This window comes from Abramis brama, assembly GCF_963993115.1.
Source record: "Abramis brama genome assembly, chromosome: 12".
Lineage (NCBI taxonomy): Eukaryota > Metazoa > Chordata > Actinopteri > Cypriniformes > Leuciscidae > Abramis > Abramis brama.
Genome location: NC_139974.1, coordinates 10840975 through 10864278, shown reverse-complemented (window position 1 = coordinate 10864278; position 23304 = coordinate 10840975). Strand labels below are relative to the sequence as shown.

The following is a 23304-nucleotide window of genomic DNA, read 5'->3' as shown; positions in this document are numbered from 1 at the left end:
GTCACAGTGCATTTTTAAGTATGCTACAATAAAGATTTATTTATTTATTCATGCTTTATTCTGTAAACATGAACACTGGAGGCACATTAATTTAACACCTAATCTTATAGTGAAATATTATACTTATATCTGCATATTTATCTGCATTATGTCTTTCATGGGCAATACTAGTTGAAAGTAGATTTTTTCATAAAACATGCAACTGAGACCGTAAAGAGTTGTTGTTTTATAGCATATTTTTAATCCTTCACAGCCAAGCACTGCCTTCAGCATTAATTTAAAGTCACAACAAATCAGTAAGTAGTGTCATCTTTTCTTCTGCATTATGATGTACATCTGAGTGTAACAGATTATAGAAAATGAAGAAATGTAGGGCAGCAAAATATCTACAATTGTCTAGTTTTGGTCTCCCCATTGAAAACTATTTTTGGGTCATTCCCTTAATTTCCCTAAGTGGTCCAATTTGTAATGTTCTAAAAAAAATCTTTTGACTGATTACCTCTTTGTTGGTATTGCAAACAGAGGTTTACGGAGGCTGTGTAAATCTATATAAAGTGAACAATTACAGTAACTTTCAATGATAATCTCAGGTAATATTTATGTTATTTAATGTTAAAAGCATGTAATGTGACTTTGAGTATTTAGTACTCCCAGCTTTGTAGCTGTACTAAAAGCAACAATGGATAATTCACCTCAGATCTTAAAATTAAAGTCCCCTTGTGGTGAAAATCCAACTTTTAATGTTGTTTATGTGTATATGTGGAGTTTTTAATATGCTTTAAGACAAACTATACACAAATGTATAGGTCAACACCATTGCTGAGTATTTTCTCCTTAAAACTGTAGTAAATCAAAGACAGTCTCAAAAACGCGATTTGAAATCGCTGGTGTTTTTGACGTCACAAACTACCTTGAAACCAATTATGTCAACGTGTGATGTTAGTGAGTGGAGGCGGGGCTATTTTGCCTATTAATAGAACCGCATATACTAAATGAAGCAAGGGTGTAGAGTTACATTCAAGCTATTTTAAGGCATGGATTTTTTTTTTTTCAAGGTAAAAACATTTATATGTAATTTTGATGATCAAAGATAAGTTTTAAGGATACAATTATTGACTACAGGGGGACTTTAAACAAATGGAAGCAAAGTTCAAACTGTGAAGAAATAAGTATATTCTATGACAAATATTATTTTAGTAACTCTGTATGTACTTTTAATAATGTTTAAATTGTGTAATATTTGTGAATTAGATTTTTGTATATCAATTTTCTTAAAAAAAAAGAAAAAAAAAAAAGAAATCCGTCAAGATTAAGGTTGTCACAATCTACTGAGGAACGAAGACACAGAAATAGGTAAACAATGTTTATTGGACACGTAGTGCAACTCCACGAAACAAGAAGGCTCGGGGTCTCTTCAGAAAACTCAAATCTCAGTCTTTAGGGATGCTGAAGTGTGAACAGACTTTATAGATGCTGAAGCTTGAACAGTCTTAGGAATATCACCGCACGTGAGAGGAGACGGAGAGAAGATCAGCAAATCACCGATGAAGGGCTCAGGAGTGCTCACCACGCCAGCGGCTGCTTGGGGAACACAGACAAGATGTTAGGAAATAACCACAGGTACTTGCAAGAGGTAATTCCTGGAATCAGACAAACGTTGTGAGAACCAGGGAGTCACAGGTATCAAAAGACGAGACCGGACGCTGGTTGTAGAGTGACTGAGGTTTATATAGAGTGTGCATCAGAGGTGAGTGGTGATAAGGTGCAGGTGCAGATGATTATAACTCCGGAGATGATGAGCGGGACCAGGTGCGCTGAGTTAAGGCTGATTGAGGTGTGTCATTGTTGAGTGACTCCGTGACAAAGGTAATCTCTCGTGCACTTGCGGTTTTTGATTGACTTTTAGTTTTACAAATGAGGACAATCTTAGTAGGATAAATAAAGGTGTCCCCCAGGCAACTTTTTCCGGTTGGACTCTGGAGACGTGGCTCTGTTGGCGGGAAGGCGAGTTGAAAGGAAGTTGCTGGAGAGTTTTTGAAAAACTTCCTTGATCGACTTTGCACTGAAAGAGGAGAACATTTTAAAAATAGTGGAAATTTAATAGATGATCTTGGAAGAGAAGCATGCTTATCAACTGGAGGTTGGAAAAGCGGAAAAATAATAAGAATGGGAAAGTCAAATGAAAAGAAGAAAGCGGTGGCGGGTAAGCACAGCTGTGTTGTGAATGGACCAGAATGGGGAGATGGTGATATAGTGGATAGTGATGGTAGTATGGAAACAAGTCAAGGAAGCGGAAGAATGAGGGAGAAAAGAGAAAATCATTTTGAAGAGATTAGAGCAAAGAAAACCAGACGTAATCGAAGCTGTGAAAGAGGAGTGGAGGAGAATGATCAAGACTTGAAATTTAAAATGATATTGAGATTTGGTGAAGAGAAGGGAATATCATCAATGAGTCCTGTGAAGTTGACAACAATTTTGCGAAATCAGATTGGAGATATACATATGGCGAAGGTTTTGAGAGATGGAAATCTACTGATTGTTTGTAGAAATGAAGAGCAGAGGGAGAGGGCTGGAAGAATTAAGGAAATAGGACAATTTAAAGTAATAAACATAAGTCGTGTGGAAAGGGAAGGTAAATGGAGTAAAGGAGTGATTTGGGGAGTTCCGGTAGGAGTTTCAATGGATGAAATTAAATCAAACTTAAAAGGAGGAACTCTGAAAGATGCTCGAAGGATACAAATAAGCCGAGAGGGGGTGAGAAAAGACAGTGAGTATGTGGTACTTGATTTTGAAGATGAATTCCTACCTAAAAAAGTGACGTTAGGGTTTTTGAGCTATAATGTTAGAGAATACACTCCAAAGCCAATGAGGTGCTACAATTGTCAAAGATTTGGACATACAGCCAAGGTTTGTAAAGGCAGAAGGAGATGTGCTAGGTGTGGAGAAGATCATGAATATGGACAATGTAATCATGAACAGCCTAAATGTTGTAACTGTGGGGGGAATCACAGTGTAGCTTATGGGGGTTGTGAAGTGATGAAAAAGGAAAGGGAAATACAACAGGTAAGAATTCAGAACAAGATTACATACGCAGAAGCGGTGAGGATGGTGAATCCAAGAGAAGGAGGAAATGAAAGAGACAGAGTGGAGAATCAAATCTCAAAAGAAACAGAAGAGGTAAATAAAGAAAAGGTATTGGTTGACTTAAAGAAACTAGTTATTTTCATTGCAGGTGTAGTTAATGCCACAATGGAGATTAAATCTAAAACAGAAAGAATACAAATAATTGTGAAAGCTGCAGTTCATCATCTAAATATCAGTGGATTGACATGGGAGGAAGTAAGAAATGATCTCAGTGTCCAAGCAAGTCAGGAGCAACCATGGGTTGGATAATACTAATAATGATCCTCTTGATGCAATGGAATGCTAGGAGTTTGGTGGCCAATGGACAAGAATTTAAAAAATATATAGAAGAGCTAGCTAGTAAACCCAGTGTTATTTGTATTCAGGAGACATGGTTGAGACCAAATTTAGATTTTAGACTAGGTGGATATGATTGTGTTAGGTGTGATAGGAGGGAAGGAGTAGGGGGTGGATGTGTAACATTTGTTAGAGAAGGTATTGGTTTTAGAGAAATTGGAATTGGAAATGAGCATGAATACATAGTCATAGAGATATTGACGAAGGAAGGAGAGCTCATAATTATTAATTATTATAATCCGTGTAAGAAATTAGATCTGAATGGGTTAATACAAATTGAAGGAATGGATGGAAATAAAAGAGTGATTTGTGGGGATTTTAATGCACATAGTACATTATGGGGAGGAACAAAAATAGATGTAAATGGTGTGGTAATTGAACAACTGTTAGAGGAAAAGGAATTGGTTTGTTTAAATGATGGGAAAAGGACCAGACTGGATGTACACACAGGAAATATGTCAGTATTGGATTTAACTTTGGTGTCAAGTAATTTAGCAGGGATATGTGAATGGGATGTAAATTATGAAACAACAGTAGGAAGTGATCATTATCCAGTTTTTTGTGAAATATTACTACAGGAAAATAGACAACAAGTGAAAAGAATAGGGAAGTGGATATTTGGTTGTGCTAAATGGGAAAAGTTTAGTTTTATTTGTGAGAGGGAAATAGAGAAAATAGATTTAAATGAAGATATTGAAGAGATTAGTACAAAATTTGAAACCATATTGATTGAAGCGGCTAATGAGTCAATTCCTAAAAGTAATGGACAAATTAAGAGGAAGGTGGTCCCTTGGTGGACAGATGAATGTAGTGCAGTAGTTAAAGAAAGAAATAGAGCTTTAAGAATTTTAAGAAGAACTCATAATTTTCAGAATTTAATTAAATATAAGCAAATGCAGGCAAAGGTAAGGAAGATTATACGGAATGCAAAAAGACAAAGTTGGCAGAAGTTTTGTAATAAAATAGGTAGATCAACACCCGTAGGAGAGGTATGGGACATGATTAAAAGCATGAGAGGAATCAGAAGAGAATGGAAATACCCTGTTATGAAGGTGGGGGAAAAGGCAGCAGTATCGGATGAAGAGAAGGCAGAAATGATAGCAAAGGCACTTGTTGAAGTCCATAGCTCAAATAATCTAACTGAGGAGGGAAAGAGAGGAAGGGAATTAACAAAATTAGGTTATTCTGGAAGAATTGAGAGGAAAGAAACTAATAGTACCAGGGATGTACTGTTCACTATGGAAGAAATGAAGAGGGCAATAGCAAGAGCTGGAATAACATCTCCTGGAAAGGATGAAGTATGCTATATAATGTTACAACATTTGGGTGTTTTGGCGTCTATAAAATTGTTAGGATTTTATAATGAAGTTTGGGTAAAAGGAAAGTTACCTACTGGATGGAAAGAGTCAGTGATTATTCCGATTAGGAAACCTGGAAAAGACCCATCAAATCCAAAGAATTATAGGCCAATAGCTTTGACCTCACATATAGGAAAGATAATGGAAAGAATGATTACAGAGAGAATAGCATTTTATTTGGAAAGTAGAGGAATGATATCACCTCATCAGAGTGGTTTCAGGAGAGGAAGAGGAACTATGGATCCAACTATATGTTTGGAAACAGATGTCAGGAAAGCTCAGGTTAATAAGGAATCAGTGATGGCAGTTTTCTTTGATGTCGAAAAGGCATACGACATGGTTTGGAAAGAGGGCTTAATGATTAAACTTGATATGATAGGAATAACAGGTAGAATTTATAATTGGATTAAAGGTTTTTTATTTAATAGATTTATTCAAGTTAGAATTGGGAAAGTTTTATCTGGAAGATATATGGTTGAAAATGGCACACCTCAGGGCAGCATCATAAGTCCAATACTCTTTTCAATAATGATAAATGATGTTTTTTCTCAAGTTAATGGAGACATGGGGCGTTCATTGTTTGCTGATGATGGGGCATTGTGGAAACGGGGAAGGAATATAAATCATATCAAGGGAAAAATACAGGAGGCAATTGAAGTAGTAGAAAAATGGTCATATTCATGGGGATTTAGGTTTTCAGTAGATAAAACAAAATCAATAATGTTCACTAGGAAAAGAGGTATTGATATAGAAATAAAGATGTATGGACAATCTATTGAACAAGTTAAAGTTTTTAAATTTCTGGGTGTGTGGTTTGATGCAAAATTAACATGGAATGAGCATATTGAAAGGATTGACACTAAGTGTAAAAAGATTTTAAATGTGATGAGATGTTTAAGAGGATCAGAATGGGGAGCGAGTAGAGATGCAATGAAAAGTGTTTATATAGCACTGATAAGGTCAGTGTTAGATTATGGAAGTATTGTTTATGACTCGGCAGCAAAAACTTTGTTGAAGAAGTTGGATGTGTTACAGGCTCAAGCTTTGAGACTTTGTTGTGGTGCTTTTAAAACGACTCCTGTCTCTGCTCTTCAGGTAGAAATGGGTGAAATGCCATTACAAATCAGACGAAAGCAGTTAATGATGAGCTACTGGGTAAATCTTCAGGGGCATACAGAAGACCGTCATCCAACAGTAAAGGTACTCTCTCCATGTTGGGAAAAGGAAAGATCTAAACGGAAGTGTTTTGCATGGAATAGTGACAAAGAAGTTAGAGAAATGATTTTAAGTCAGAAAACATATATTCCAGCAGTACCATTATCAATAACTCCACCTTGGTTGTTTCCTCCAGTACTCATAGATTTTGATATGCTAGAGGTAATGAAAGAATCTGGAAACATTGTGGCTGTTGTTGAAGATAGATTACAAACTGTATATCAAGCATTTGTCCCAGTATATACGGATGGATCCAAAGATCCTAATACAGGTAGAACAGGTTTTGCTTTTAGTATTCCATCCTTTAATATTTCTGTTAATAGGAGAACATCAGATCATTTATCAGTATACACAGTAGAGATGATGGCAATAGCAACGGCACTACAGTGGATAGAAGAGACTCAAATCAAAAAGGTTATACTTTGTACAGATTCATGTTCGGCATTGGAGTCATTGAAGTCATTCACATCTCACAGTCGACAGGATATAGTAAATTAGATATATGAACATCTGTATAGATTTAAGAATATGAACATTATGATAATATTTATGTGGATACCGGCTCATAGAGGGATAAAACATAATGAAAAGGTTGATAGTTTAGCAAAACAGGCTTTGGAAATTGAGGAGGTCATGAATATCTCACTTAGTAAAGATGAAGCAAAAGCAGTAATTAAAGTATATACTAAGAAAGAATGGCAACATAGTTGGGATACAATAAATACAGGACGTCATCTTTATGAAATACAAAGAGAAGTAGGGGTAGGGAGGATAACTAAAAGAAGTACCAAAGAGGAAAATATTTTAACAAGATTAAGGGTTGGACATACTATGCTGAATAAAACATTATACATAATAGATAAACATCCAACAGGATTATGTGAATATTGTGGACTAGAGGAATCAGTAGAACATGTTATTTATGTTTGTCAAAAGTATAATAATGAGCGAGAAATCATGGAAAATGAACTTAGAAAGAAGGGAATGGAGGATTTAAAGCTTAAAAATATAATAACGTATGGTTTAGAGAGTTTATTTCTTTATCTCAAAAGAACAGAGCTGATTAAGAGAATTTAGTTTTTTTTTTTTTTTTTTTTTTTTTTATTACATTCTGGTTCACACTCCAATACAGTAGGTGGCGATAATGCACCTTGACGTTGGTGCTACCCGCCAGAAAATCGAAGAAGAAGAAGAAGAAGGATAAATAAAAATGTTTTTGATAATCATATTAAAAATAACATTTAAATTGGATAATATTCAGACTTTTGAGCTTTGGAGTGCTGGAAAAAGGGATTTATGATTGAGTTCACCTGTTGTCCAATAAATTAGCTTTTTTGTTTATTTGTGTATTTACGTTCTGTCTTCATTCAGTTCTTTGTTTGGTGCTGTTAATGTTATATGCTGGTTATATATGTTTCCCTGAGTGTGACAATACAATACATTAGCCTACAATGCAATTTGCAACACTTATGTTCTTGGGTTTGAGTCTAGCCTGGTCATGTTTTAGTCCTTTTCCTTCTCCCTGCCTGTGTTTTCTTATTGTAAAAAAAGCCACACAGAAAAAAATATACTATAGTGGAGCGGCTAAGTGCTTATGTTTGGCAGAATCGTCCAGTTTATGATACAAGCGTGAAAATTGGCATGAGCAGTCTCCATGGGTCACTTGATAAGAAAATTGTCCGAGCCACTTGAAATTTCAAGATGGCGAAATTTTGAAATTTAAAAATTTCCATTTTTCAAGATTTTTTCAAGCAGTTAAGTGATATAGTGGTTTATTTGGTGATACAAGCATGAAAATTGGCATGAGCAGTCTCTGTGGGTCACTGTTACCTTGTCGTGGTAAGGGAGCTTGTGTACCTCAATGAACCCTGAGAGCTATGCCGGTGGGAGGCAACTCCTGACAGGCTTTACCAAACTGGACAGGTAATGGTTGAGGAGTCAGACAAAACACAGTCAAACTACCTCTCTTGACAGAGTCTTTTGAGGAACCCAATACATTTCTATGATAAAATGTATCATTTAAAGATCCACATGGCGGGCGGCAGTAATCCTGAAAAATTGCCGCCATCTTGAAATTTGATGTTGCTGTGGGCGGTTTCTTGTCAAATGACCCTTTGAGACAGCTCATGGCAATTTTCATGCTTGTATCACCAAGTAAATGATTTCTTAAGCCTAATTGCTCCACTGGTGGTGGCCATCTTGAAAAATGGCCGCCATCTTGAAATTTCAAGTATCTGTGGGTGGCTTTTTGTCTAGTGACCATCAGAGACTGCTCATGCCAATTTTCATGCTTGTATCACCAAATAAGTGCTCCACTAAGGTGTCGGCCATCGGCCATCTTGAAAAATCTTGAAATTTCAAGTGGCTTGGACAATTTTCTTGTCAAGTGACCCATGGAGACTGCTCATGCCAATTTTCACGCTTGTATCATAAACTGAACGATTATATCACTTAGCCGCTCCACTACTACTACAACTGCTACTAATAATAATTAAAAAAAAAATGAAATTAGCAAAAAGTGAGAAAATGACAATGCAAAGTTAACTCTGATTATTTGTTTCCAGATGGTGTATTTGGTCACACTTTATTTTAAGGTGACATAGTTACATTGCACTTACTCAAATAAATACTGAGTAATATTAATTAACTACATGTACTTACTTTAAAGTTACGTTTAGGTTTTGGTTTAGGGTTATTTTAAATATGCATTTACTAGTAAGTACATGTAACATAACGAAGAATTAACTCCAGCTTGGTGTCCAATTTTCCAGCAATGGACAGTCATACGGTTCCTTTGTTATGGAAAAAGACTATTATTACACCTGTTCCTAAAAAAACAGGTGCTGTTGATAATAATGATTTTAGACCAATTGCTATAACTTCTGTAATTATGAAATGCTTGGAGATGTATGTGATGTCAAGACTGAAATGTAGTGTAAATTCATTATTGGATCCATTTCAATTTGCCTATATATGGTGGGAAGAGGGACTGTTGATGCTGTTAACACTATCACTCATTTGACTCTTCAACATCTAGAAACCTCTAATGCTCATGCACGACTGCTCTTTGTAGATTTTAGCTCCGCTTTTAATACGCTTCAGCCGCAGTTAAAGTAATGTAAAAAGTAATGTCAACCCTTTTATCATTAAGTTGCTCTTTTCTTTCTTAACCAATCGTACTCAATATGTAAAAGTAAATAATACACTCTCTGATGTAAAATGTATTAGTATTGGTGCGCCTCAAGGTTGCGTATGCTCTCCCTTTCTGTTTACTCAAATGACTGTTTTAGTATAAATAAGAATAACTATATTATCAAATACTCTGATGACACAGTGATATTGATTCTCTTAGAGAAAGATCATGATATATTAGGTTATCAGTCTGAAATTGAGAATTTTGTGTGGTGGTGTAATGTAAATCATCTTATCGTAAATGCATCAAAAACGAAGGAAATGATAATAGATCCAAAAAGATTAGGTGATTATAGCCCAGTTATCATCTATGGTAATATCATTGAGCAGGTGGATACCTATAAGTATCTAGGTATGGTCATTGATCGTTCATTAACTTGGAAAGCCCACATTGATTATATTTGTTCAAAATTTCAACAACGATTGTATTTTTTGAGAAGACTTAGGCTGTTTGGTGTAAATCAGAGAATTATGCAATTATTTTATTATGCTGTTTTAGGTAGTCTTTTGAATTATGGGATGCAAACTTGGTATGGCAATCTTTCGGTCCAATTAAAATCACAGCTTGCTCGTCTTGTGAAAATTGCAATGAAAGTTATGGGTGTAAGAGAGTACTCATCACTCCAATCAATTTACGAATCATTGATTTTTAAAAATGCACAGGCAATAGTGAGTGATTCAAGCCATGTTTTATTTCCAGTGTATCAGATGCTGCCATCAGGGAGACGATATAGAGTCCCATTGTGTAAGAGCAACCGTTACAAAAAGTCATTTATTCCTGTATCTATTAACAAAATAGCAAGTAAATAGCAAGATGTACTATTTTTTTTCTCCCTTTCTGAGATTGAAATGTAGTGTAAATTTGTTATTGGATCCATTTCAATTTGCCTATATGGTGGGAAGAGGGACTGTTGATGCTGTTAACACTTTTAGCTCTTTATTGGTTTGTGTGTGCATATGTGTATGTATGTATGTATATGTTGTGTATTAATGCAGCTTTGAGTCCAAGACAAATTTCCTGAAAAAGGACAATAAAGTATACTAACTAACTAACTAAACTAACTAACTAAACTAACTAACTAACTAACTAACTAACGTACTTCACAACGTCACGTAAACTAGTACACCTCATGTAACATGTTTAACATAGCCTTTTCTGTCAGCACAGGATTTAATGTGATAAATGCAGGGAGATAGTCAAGCTGACAGGGAAGATTTCAGAACTAGAGACACGCATCCAAATTTTAATCGAGGATAGTAAGCATGCAAGGGCTTTAGATACTGCTTTGGATGCGACTAGCTTAGTGAACGCTGTACATTGTTCGGTTTCGGCTGAAGTAGAGCCGTGCAGCAGGGCAATTGGGTGACGGTGAGGTGCTATAGTTGCGGGACAAAACACTGCTCTTCCGTTCCGTTTACAACTTCAAATAGATTCTCCCCACTCAGTGAAACACCCACTGAGAATCCTGTTGAATGTGCCCTAGTTATTAGCGATTCTATTACACGGAACGTGAATATAGAGACAGCAGTGACCATAGTCACATGTTTGCCGGGAGCCAGAGCGCCTGACATCAAAGCAAATTTAAAAGTGCTGGCTAATGCTAATCGTAAATTCTCTAAGATTATTATTCACGTCGGCACTAACGATGTTTGACTCCGCCAGTCGGAGATCACTATAATTAATGTTAAAGAGGTGTGCTCAAACATGAATTGGGGCTCAGGTCAGGAAGCAGACAGACTGGCTAAACCGACCAACTGCCAGCGTCACGTCACCAAGGTCACATAAATCCCATCACATAGAGCCTCTTTCACCTAGATAACATCATATAGAGACCGTGTCTGTTCCCCGAATTAGGACATACAAAAAAATTCCAAACCCATCTAAGGGTAAAAATGTAATTGATTTTCAACAAATAAAAAACAGATATAATACAAATGAGCAAATGATAAAGCTTGGGTTGCTGAATATTAGATCCCTTACTTCAAAAGCACTTATTGTTAATGATATGATTACAGACTATAATCTAGATGTACTGAATTTGACAGAAACCTGGCTAAAACCAAACGATTACATTATTTTAAATGAGACCACCCCGCAAGATTACTGTAATAAACATGAACCTCGTCTGAAAGGGGCAAAGGGGGATGTGTTGCTGTAATTTATAGTAATATTTTCAGAATTACTAAGAAGTCTAGTTTCAAATATAATTATTTTGAAGTGTTGGAGTACATAAATCCTGATGTACTCGTTACATCATAAGAAGAATGGCGTCTACGCTAATATTAGTCTCTCTGTTTATCCCAAGGTTTACCGCAGTCCGCCGGATCCAGGGCGTATCCAGATCTGATGAAGGACCTTCGCCTGGACGCGACGACAACGCAGTCCTGAAGTGTCAACTAGTGTCTCCCCTGTGAAGGCCTCCCTCCCCTCCCTTTACCTCTCTACAGATAAAGCATTGTCGGGATAATTCCGGTTCACCTGGCTACGTGGAAGCGATAATAATTCTGTATTATAAATTTTAAGGCCAGACAAGTAGTTTGTTGAGGGTTGGTTTAAAGGGAAGGACTACACGCCTGCACTGTGTCAAACACGTATACCTATAGATTGAACTCGTAATATGCATGTGCACGCCATCAGCGTTCTCACGGGTTCGCATTTTTGCGCAGAAAGAACTTGAGAGTTTTCTGTTCAAACGGTGTTGTGTTAGCGGCCCCTAAGTTAATAACTAATCTAATTTCACTATTGTAAGCCTTCATCTTCTGTAAAAAAAAGAAGAAGAAAAAAGGCAAAAGCAAGTAAATGGCCTGTGTAATTATGGTTTATTCTAGGAAAAAAATCATTATATCTTATTGATAGAACATTGAAAAGGATTAAAAACTATTTACAACAAATTGCATGCATTTGAGTTATTTGTTATGGATGAACATGCATGCTAAAACCACTATCATACACCTGAAAACCTGTCCATGCAAGCAGTGATACCACAGTCAAACACATTCTCCAGTATGTAATTATTTCTCCCAGTTAGAGAAATTAGATTTAGCTTTAAAACAAATAAAAAAACAATTTAAGCATTTCATCACAAGAACCAATATTTGGAGCACACAATGTCATGCTAGTTTAGTACACGTAGCCTAATAGTTCTATACAAATTGAATGTTTAATCTAAGCAGTTAAACTTACATGACCTATGAGTAAATGTTACAAAACGCCTCGGTTAAGACTGTAACCTCGGTTCCCTGAAGAGGGAACGAGCGTTGCGTCGAGAATGACGCTATGGGGAACGCTTTGCGTGATGACGTCTTGAAGCACATGTAAAATCAGTCCAATGGTGTGGCGGAACGTCAGAGGCGGGTGACGTCACGTACCAGGAAGCTATAAAAGCCGGCCTGAAACAGAAAACGAAAGCTTCGTATAGTCTGAAGTCGGGCTGACAGGCATGAAGGAGATATGGCAGGGCGACGCAACGCTCGTTCCCTCTTCAGGGAACCGAGGTTACAGTCGTAACCGAGGCGTTCCCTTTCAAGGGAACTCGCGTTGCGTCGAGAATGACGCTATGGGGAACGTCTATACCAACGCCTCCATAGCTACAAGTGTCTGTCCCGTGTGAAATCTGGTGAGCAGCACTAGGAAGACAAAACATGAGACCCTGGAGCAGAGTCTAGATCCAGAGAGTAGAACCTGACGAAAGTGTGCGGTGAGGACCAGCCTGCCGCATCACAGACGTCCTGTAACGATACTCCTGATATAAGGGCCTTAGAGGCCGCCATACTCCTTGTAGAATGGGACCGGACAGCCATAGGAGAAGGCTGCCCAGCCGCCTCATAAGCAAGTGAGATAGCCTCGACCACCCACTTGCTCATCCTCTGCTTAGACACTGGACCTCCCTTGTTAGGAGACCCAAAGCACACAAATAATTGATCACTTTTACGCCACAGGGCAGCTCTGTGGACATAAGCGTCTAACGCCCGAACTGGGCAAAGCAAATTATTAGCCTCCTGGTCAGCATTCTGAAAAGGAGGAGGACAAAAGGCCTGCAGAACAATAGGTCTGACCACATTAGTGGGGACCTTGGGGATATAACCCGGTCTCGGATGTAGAAAAGCTTTCACCATACCCGGAGCAAACTCTAAGCATGACGGAGCAACCGACAATGCTTGCAGATCCCCTATTCTCTTGAGAGAAGAAATAGCAAGAAGGAAAAGAGCTTTCAGAGTTAGAAACTTCTCAGGAACCTCCTCAATGGGCTCAAAGGGGGCCAGGGACAAGCCTTGTAATGCAATGGACAAGTCCCATGGTGGCACCCTAGAGCGAACTGCAGGCCTCAGCCTCCAAGTGCCACGAAGGAAACGAGATACCAAAGGGTCTTTCCCCACAGACATTCCACCCAAAGGAATGTGGTAAGCACCTATGGCCGCCACATAAACCTTTAAGGTGGACGGGGTCAGACCTGCAGTGAACCGGTCCTGCAGGAACTCCAGAACTGTACCAATTGGGCAGTTGACTGGATCCAACCGACGGTCACTACACCAAGAAGTGAAGACTCTCCACTTCAGGGCATAAAGTTTCCTCGTGGAGGGAGCTCTGGACTGTAGAATGGTCTCCACAACCTCAGTTGAGAGACCTGACTCTATGAGCTGGGCCCCCTCAGAGGCCAAGCCCACAGGTTCCACAGTTCTGGGCGGGGGTGAAATATCGAGCCCTCCGCCTGGGACAGAAGGTCCCTCCTGACGGGTAGCTCCAGAGGAGGCCCGTCGAGGAGCGACACAAGATCGGGAAACCATACTCTGCCCGGCCAGCGCGGGGCTATAAGAAGCAGGCAAACCCGGTCCCTGCGAACTCTCTCCAGAACTCCCGGGAGCAGAGCAACTGGGGGAAAAGCGTACAGACGTAGCCTCGGCCACGTCTGCACCATAGCATCCAGTCCCAGAGGAGCTGGATGCGTGAGGGAGAACCAAAGTGGACAGTGAGACGTCTCTCGAGACGCAAACAGATCCACTTGAGCTTGGCCAAACTCCCTCCATATCAGCTCCACCACCTCGGGGTGGAGCCTCCATTCCCCGGGCCTCGGCCCCTGTCTCGACTGAGTGTCTGCTCCTATATTCTGGACCCCGGGGATGTAAGCTGCCCTGAGTGACAGTAACTTCCCCTGGGACCACAAGAGGATATGGCGTGCCAAGTTGCATAACGGGCGCGAGCGCAAACCCCCTTGGTGGTTGATATAGGCGACTACCGACGTGTTGTCCGTGTGTACTAGCACATGGTGTCCCCTGAGATCTGTGATAAAGCTCCTCAGAGCCCGGAAGACAGCTAACATCTCTAGGCGATTGATATGCCAGGAACGATGATGGTCTTCCCACAGACCTTGAGATGAGCGACCCTCCAGGATCGCTCCCCAACCCGTGAGGGAAGCATCCGTCGTTAGCAGTTTGCGACGACAAGGAGCTCCCAACACTGGGCCCTGGGACAGGAACCAAGGTTTCTTCCACATAACCAGGGCACGTAAGCATCGCCGCGTGACCTTGATTGTGCGAAATGGGTTGCCCCTCGGGGAAAACCCCCTGGTCCTGAGCCACCACTGCAGGGGCCTCATGTGCAGCAGTCCAAAAGGTATCACGTTGGAAGCTGCTGCCATGAGACCCAACAGTCTCTGGAACTGTTTGACAGTGAGTAGCTGGCCTAGCTTTACACTTTTCACAGCTGCAAGGATGGACTCTATACGTGGCGGTGACAGGCGCGCCTGCATCGACACTGAGTCCCAAACCACGCCTAAAAAAGTGGTCCTCTGGAGTGGAGAAAGCACACTCTTCTTGGCGTTCAGCCGTAACCCCAACTCTTTCATGTTGGCGAGAACAACATCTCGATGTTGAACCGCCAACTGATGCGACTGAGCTAAAAACAACCAATCGTCGATGTAGTTCATGATGCGAATACCCTGGAGGCGCAGCGGCGCCAGAGCTGCATCCATGCATTTGGTGAAAGTGCGGGGTGATAAAGCTAGGCCGAATGGAAGAACACGATATTGGTATGCTTTGCCCCCGAAAGCAAACCTCAGGAACTTCCAATGACACGGACGGATGGAAATATGGAAATATGCGTCCTTGAGGTCTATCGTGACAAACCAGTCCTCGGACCTGATCTGTGGCACGATCTGTCTCAATGTTAACATTTTGAACTTGAGCTGCATGACTGACTCGTTCAGAACTCGAAGATCTAAAATGGGACGCAATCCCCCGTCCTTCTTCGGAACTATGAAGTACCGGCTGTAAAACCCGGTTTCCCTGTTGGAGGGGGGTACACATTCTATGGCCCCTTTCTCTAACAGAGTGTTTACTTCCTGTTCCATAACCAGAACCTGCTCGGGGGCCACCACTGTGGGCAGGACCCCCATAAACCGAGGTGGGCGTTTCTTGAATTGTATCTGATACCCTTTTTCCACGGTCTGCAGGACCCAACGAGAAACATTTGACAGTAGCTTCCACGCTGTCAAAGATTCTACTAGAGGTACCAGCCTCTCGAGACTGGTTTCTGGATTTTGTTGCTGTTGAGTAGTCAATTCGTCGCCCTGTAACGGCGCACCGGCAGGGAACAACCGAACAGACTGCTCTAACACCCTCCTCGGAGGGGGCGGGCATCCCGAGGCCACTACGTTTCCGGGTGGTCCTTGAGATATGTGCTCGCCGGAGACCGCTGCGCCCTGTAACACCGGAGGCGGCAGGGTTGGCAGAACGGTCCCCTGAGGGTACCGAAGAGAGACGGGCACCGTAAAAAGAGGTGTTAACCGCTCTGCTTCGGGGGGGACTACCCTCATTTGTCCTGAGCCCTCGGACATCAGGACTTTTTCCCAGCAGCCTTCTTGGCGGTAATGACGGTCCGCAGATCCGTCTTACCCCTCGAAGACTGCTGGGTTTGAGAGCGTCCTCCGTGTCCCCGTGATTTTTGTGGGGGAGCACGGGAGGACACACTCTGTTTTTGAGTGGCACGGTGCTCAGCACTCTTTTTAGAGGAGTGAGGCTGCTCCCGCTCAGCAGCCTCAAAGAAAGAACGGCGGGGGAGAAGCTTTTGAAGTGCAGCTGCCTGTTTAGAAGCTTCTTGAGATTTAGCTACCGCACTATTAACTGCATCACCAAACAAACCAACGGTGGAGACCGGAGCATCTAAGAGAACGTGTTTTTCTTTATCTTTTATATCGCTCAGATTGAGCCACAGATGCCTCTCAGTGGCCACCAGGGCTGCCATAGACCGCCCGATAGATTTAGCGGTCTCCTTGGTGGCCCTGAGAGACAGATCTGTGGCTCTGCGTAGTTCGGCCACCGTGTCAGGACCAATTCCCCCGCCCTCCTCTAAATCACCCAATAATTCAGCCTGATAAGCCTGCATAAGGGACATCGTATGCAGACACGCTGCAGCTTGACCAGCGGCTGCATACGATTTATGAACCAGTGATGATGTAAATTTAACTGGCTTAGAGGGAAGTGAAGGAGCCTTCAAGGAAGATGCCGTTGCTGGAGAGAGATAGCTCGCAAGCGTCTCCTCCACCTTCGGCATCTCCCCATAACCATACTCTTTATATTTATAAATGGAGGAGTAGTGTGATGTCTGTGGTGTGTACACTCTATATGACATGGGTTTCCCCCACGATCTCGACACCTCGGTGTGGAGATCGGGGAAAAACGGAAGGCTCCTGCGCTGAGGCTGTGCACGAGATGGCAGGAAGCGTTCGTCGAGCTTGCTTTTCGAACGAACGTCCTGCCTATCCTCTGGCCACTCAATTGAAAGTCTGTCAACAGCTCTAGTTACCACATCGAGCAATTCTTCAAACGCATGAGACTGAGGTGGCGAATCCTCAGAATCAGCGTCAATACTCACAACATCCAACTCCTCAGAGCTGGATAGTTGCAGTACTGGTACCTCCATCGGGGGGGAAGAAACCGCAGCGCGTGCTTCCACACCCTGATGAGAGGCACTGGATCTGTCAGAAGGAGGCTGAGATAAGGCAGAGCCCGTCTCAACATCCACTGACAGATCCATTTGCGAACCCCAGGTCTGAGATCGCCGCCGAGCCTCAGCCGCGGCGGGACCCGAGCCCTGGGGAACGTGGTCGGGATTGAACCGAGCCAAGCGGGATCGGAGCGTACGCAATGGAAGCGCACAGCAATGCACACAGTCACCACCCTCGAGTGCTGACTGGGCATGCTCCTCTCCCAAACAAACAACACAAAGAGTGTGAGTATCACCTCCCGTTATATAACGCGGGCAAGGATGAACACACACTCTAAACTGCTGCTTGCTCGCCATACTGAATATATATATATATAGACAGACAACACCAAATAACAAGGACAGATTTCAACACAGAGCGCGACTGAAGACTCAGAAAGCTTTCGTTTTCTGTTTCAGGCCGGCTTTTATAGCTTCCTGGTACGTGACGTCACCCGCCTCTGACGTTCCGCCACACCATTGGACTGATTTTACATGTGCTTCAAGACGTCATCACGCAAAGCGTTCCCCATAGCGTCATTCTCGACGCAACGCGAGTTCCCTTGAAAGGGAACTCAGAAATCAAGAAAAGACATTCCAATCTCTGACTGGAAGGCACTGTCCAGCAGTGTGGGAGACGTTTCTGAAGTCACACCTGCAGGGGAAGGAGGTATTTATACAATGTATACAATGACCAATAAACAACTGAAGGTGATTTTCTTAACATAGATGCCTTGACTCAACCATCATAGAAGATCAACCTATAGAAGGTATGACAACATTACATGATATTGCTTGTTCATAATATCATCACTCACCTCCACAAACTCTTGGTCTCTTCCGACCAATTCGATCAGTTGTGTACCACAAATACGTTTTTATTTCAGCTTCACAGTCTACCCTCAGTACACTGTGTTTTGATGCAGCATCTGAAAGAGTAAACCCGAAGAATGAATTGGAAATATGTTGGATGGTGGTCCTTCAAACTCACAACCGCTCTTGTACACTTTAAAGATCAAATTGGCAGAGATCACAGCTCACTAGTGATTGAATAGAGACAAAACATAGGTAAATACAAACTTTCTTGGTATGTGGTAAGTGTTCATGCAGCAGTGAGTTTACCTCGGATTACATCTGTTAAAATAAGCTTAGAGAAGGGCTTTTTATCTCCTCTGCCCTGCCAGTTGAACTCCTTCGCCAGATCATCTGTTAGGACTTGCTGCATAATATTCTTAACCACATCCTTGGGCCCAAAACCTCCAAATCTTGACAGATATTTTACCTATAAAGAAAATACTTTTAAATATTTTATTAAGTTTTGTTTATTAATATTACATGTCTTGAAATGCTTGATTCTTATTGGTCAAGTATGGCATTGAGTGGTCAAATATGTTGTGTTATGACCACAAAACTGAATAGCTCATTTGCACCATCTTGCACCAATTAAAGTTCAACAAGGAACCAGAGCTGGGTGAGAGAGAACTTGAAATAGTTATCTGTGTTATGCTAATCAATAGAAAGAGATTAATAATAATGTAGATTAATAATAAATCTGCATTAATATTATAACACTGTATTTATTTATTTATTTATTTAATGCTGTGTTGACTCACATATTTTTGGTGTTTCGTTGCATTTCTGAGCTCATTTTCTGTCCTGACCACATCTTCAAAGGTTCTAAGAGGCAGATTTAGGCTTGTTTTATCATCTTCAGTGGGCAAGCTGCTACTGCTGGGGGCTTCAGAAACTGTATTGTCTTTCAGTAGTTTCTTTGCCATAGAAGAGCTTTCCTGGACTGTGCTCTTGATGTCTCTCAGCATTTGGAGGATATCATCATTGTCTGTTGTGTAAAATTAGTTTTGCTGTAATTACAAAAAAAAAAAAGAAAAAAAAAAGAGAAAAGACAAAACTTCTGATTATGGCAAAAGAAGCTGACTCACCATCAGCTGACAGTCTTGATGTAGATGTAGATGGTGTAGGAAGTGGGTTTTTTGACATGTCTTGAGTGCTTTCAGGTCTTTGTCTTTTTTGTATTCCAGGAAACCCAGTGGCTAATAGATACGATCTTTATTTGAAAATAAACAATGCTTTAACAAATCAGTACAAATTAATTATTTTATATTTTAATAGGTAAAATACTTTAAGCAAATTATGTTACTTACCGTTCTTTCTGTTCTGTAATTACCTTTTGCCCCTCTTTAGCCTCATCAAAAGAGACTGAAATAAGAGAACTATTTTATTATATATTATTTGAGAACTTAATAAAAAATCAAAAATTTAAACAATTATTTTAAATTAGTGACCATTACCATATTCTGTGTGAAAGCTAATATTTAATTTCTCCCATGTTTTTCCTCCTGTTTCAGGTTTAAGTTTCTTCTGAACAGCTTCCATGCACTTCTCTGGTGATCTGAATGGGGGCCAGTAACTTTGTTTCTTGTCTGAGCTCAACCAGTGTGATGCGACCACCATCACCTCATCTGAGTCTTGGAGGGTGACAACTGCATACATGGTCAGTCTAGTGAAGGGGGACAGAATTATGTTTAGCTCTGATTGAAAAATAAATATATGCTTAATTTTATAGTAATTGAAAAGTTAACCAAACAAGTCATCTTAAAGTCATGGGATTGATGAAATTCTGACAAAATACACAGAAATAACCAATTCACAAGAATTTTTTCCACATTGGTTGTACTTCCTTAGCACAAATTATGGAACAAGCTAAATTTCTATACTGAATGCAAAACATGTATATTATTAATAACAAATGAGATCTTGGTCATCTTTAAGATCCTCACCTTCCATCAGACTCATTTCCATGGCACTTTAATTGTTTACCTTTGGATAATTCCTTAATGTAATACACTTCATTATCTCTGCTCTTCACAGCTGTAATTACTTTACGTTTCTCAGGTTGGATACAAAGAATCACACTTTGTTTAAAAACGAGAATATCATTCTGTTTTAAACATCCAGTTAATGCAGACATTGCGGAGGCAAAGCATTTCAGAGCCAGTGTAATGAGAACTGGGGTCAAAGGGCAGCCCTGATCCAGCAATTTGTCTCTCTCAATTGAAGCTTCTACAGATTCAGTTTCTGCTTCTGGTGCATCTCTGAGAAGGTTTTTCACAATGAGGAAATCTTGATACAGAGTTGGGTTTGACTGTTTTTGCTCTTCTATTTTACCCTTAATACAAGACAACCTCATCTCAGCGCAGAAGGTTTTGGGAGTGATCATGAAAGTAGCGGAATTTTTTGGTGCAAGACCCTTTGACTGAGACTCCAAGAAATCATCTAGACGTTTTGTCAGAATATTTGCAATAATGAGGTAGTCAACATTAAAAAAGTGTTGATTCTCATCATGTGGACTTTTCACAGTTTTATTAAAGTGTTTCTCAGAGCAGTTAAATGCCCCTCTGTGGATTCTGTCATAGAGTGTCTTTATGTATGGAATTAGATGCTGAATGTTGTCTTTATAGAAGGAAACTGGGATGCCGTCTGGTCTCGGTGTGTCTGACACTTGAAGAGATTGTATAGCTGAAACAATGTCAACCTCACTGACTGCATGTGAGCTTTCTTCACCCAGCGATGAACCAGTCTCATCTGTCATAAGATCCTTTTTTAGATTCAGCCATTGTAAGATTGATTGTATCTGGGCATCTTTCTGAAAAAGGGTTGTGGAAACATTGTTGATCTCCAGGTACACAGGACAATGGTCACGCTTCTCTGAGCCTCTGATTTCACAACATCTGACTCGCCACATACATTCTTCTGGAACAAAAAAGTAATCCAGCCTGGACGCAACTTGACTGTGGAATGTATACTCCTGCTTTACAGGGTTCTTTCTTCTCCAGACATCAACTAGCTGAAGAGATTTCATGAACTTATTCACACAACAGCGCATCTTTCTGTGGTTTGAGCTGTCTGTCACCCCTTTTGAATTGTCTTTGTCGATAAATGGATTGAAAACCGTGTTGAAATCTCCACCAATCACCAGCAGCCCTGTGGTCATTGACTGCAAGTAACGTGAAAGTTTTTCAAGGGTTTTTGTGTCTGTTTCATGGTTATAAACACTAACCAGAGTGTACAGCTGACCTTCCAGTTTACATTTCAACACAACATAAGCTCCACAGTTATCTTTTTCATCACTTATACATTCAAAATCTAGTCTTTTCCTGACTAGTATGGCTGTTCCCTTTTGGGAGGTAAACTTTGTGTAGAAAACATGCCACTCATTTTTTAGACCTTCTATAATATGTTCATCTCCTTCTCCAATGTGTGTCTCTTGAAAGAAAACCACGTCCGCATTTTGTAGTTTTTGAAATTTCTCATCTCTGTTTCGTTTAAGTCCATTAACATTCCATGTGACAAAATGTATTGTCTGTGTAGCCATCGACAGATCTGCTCTAACAGACCAAAGGTCCCTGTCAAAACAAAGAGTGAACAACAACAATGAGTTTTGTATGTACAATATGGACGTATAGACAACACCAAACACATAAACATAAACAGCTACACGTATAACTGTAATAATATAATATATATCCGTATATTTTTTTTCTTCAATGATTTATTATAGACCATTAACCCTATCTTTATGCCTAGACATAACCACTTTTATAGAGAATAAAATAAATAAAATGCAATGGCACAAAAATGTCCAATGACCAATTTAGTTACAGTAGACAATTAGAATGTTCTTTTCCAAACAATTAGAAAAATATCTAAATTATGAGGAAAGAAATAATAAAAAGCAGAAAATCAACGATCTTGGTTATTCTTTAGGGGCCATGAAGTTTACATAGGGTGACAAAAGCACACACTGTGCACTTACGTGTACACCACATCCTGTAAAGATGGTGCATTGACACAAGTATTGTAACAATTAACGCAGGAAATATGTTAACGCAAAAAGAAGCAACATGTGCGAAAATGTAGAGATAATGTGTTTCAATAGTGATTATAAAAGCGTGTCTTTAGAGCTCTCAGGGGTGGAAGATCTTTTGGAGAGAGAGAAACAAGCAAGCAGCAGCAAGCGGAAGCCAGCTACAAGACCACATCCTCAGATTACAGCTCACAAATGAAATGATGAATATTTATGATCATTTTATGTTGTGTTTTTAGTGTATTTATATGGTCATTGTCCCACAGCAAACACAATAAATATTACATGAAGTAATGGTTAAACAATTAAAGAAACGTTATTTATTTTTGGACATTAAAGTGTGTTTAAATAAAATGTTACGGTATATGTTGTCAATACGTAATTATCATACGTTAAGTGTCTGTCGAAACATCACCAAATAAGTGTCTGTCCGAATATATAAGTAATTTTATGTGTGGTAGAACCACACTTTATGTAAAATATATAGGGATTCTAAATATTATTAATAATAATAAAATGCAATTAAATAAATAATAAAATTAAATAAAATTTAATTTTAATAATAAAATTAAAATTATATATATATATATATATATATATATATATATATATATATATATATATAATTTTAATCAACTTTAAGCATCATAATAATTTGAAGGAAAGTTACCTTATATCTACAGATAAAGTCAGAGAAAAAACTGGAGATTGTCGTCGATTCAGCTGTATTCAAGTTGAGAAGTCTAGATGCACTTGTGCACTGTTTGATAATGATTTCCTTATATAGCGACATTTCCTGCCACACCTTTACATAAGTGTGCTGAAAAAAAAAAAAAAAAGCAGAAAAAAAGCAGAAAGGAAATGTCATGTTGTTGTCAGTTTACATTGTCTACATGTTTCCAGAGCTCTTTACGATGTTGTTCTGCAATTGGTGATGAAACAAATGAACATTCAGAGCATGATTTCTGAAGATTTGGACAACAGTGCACAAAGAAAAAGATCCATTTTTATGATCATTGTGTTTTAGTGGATTTTATGGGTCAATGTTCCACAGCAAGCAAAATAAATAATACTTGATGTATAGGGAACAGCCGAGCACAACATAAAACTTTTTGTCTCTCTCAGTCCACATGGGGTTTAGAGTATTAATTTTGTTCCACATTAATTTCACTCATCTAGTTTAATTATGTGGT

At 39.8% G+C, this 23304-nt stretch overlaps 1 protein-coding gene across 3 annotated transcripts; it reads right to left on the bottom strand.

The window, feature by feature from the left end:
* Positions 1 to 1350: 1350 nt before the first annotated feature.
* Positions 1351 to 22922, bottom strand: LOC311093075 (uncharacterized protein). 3 transcript variants are annotated; one of them, XM_084130195.1, is made up of 11 exons: positions 22782 to 22922; positions 20025 to 21650; positions 19536 to 19744; positions 19389 to 19443; positions 19167 to 19291; positions 18840 to 19066; positions 18349 to 18508; positions 18045 to 18155; positions 17802 to 17881; positions 12430 to 12458; positions 1351 to 1578 (listed from the first exon to the last, which is right to left on the bottom strand). In XM_084130195.1, exons 2-9 carry the CDS (start codon positions 21617 to 21619, stop codon positions 17802 to 17804), a joined length of 2562 nt encoding a protein of 853 aa, XP_083986321.1. In that variant the 5' UTR covers positions 21620 to 21650; positions 22782 to 22922; the 3' UTR covers positions 1351 to 1578; positions 12430 to 12458. The 3 variants fall into 3 exon arrangements, with proteins under 3 accessions (XP_083986321.1, XP_083986319.1, XP_083986320.1); XM_084130193.1 differs by lacking the exons at positions 12430 to 12458; positions 17802 to 17881 and having other exon boundaries at positions 1351 to 1581; XM_084130194.1 differs by lacking the exons at positions 12430 to 12458; positions 17802 to 17881.
* Between the last annotated feature and the right edge of the window lie 382 nt (positions 22923 to 23304).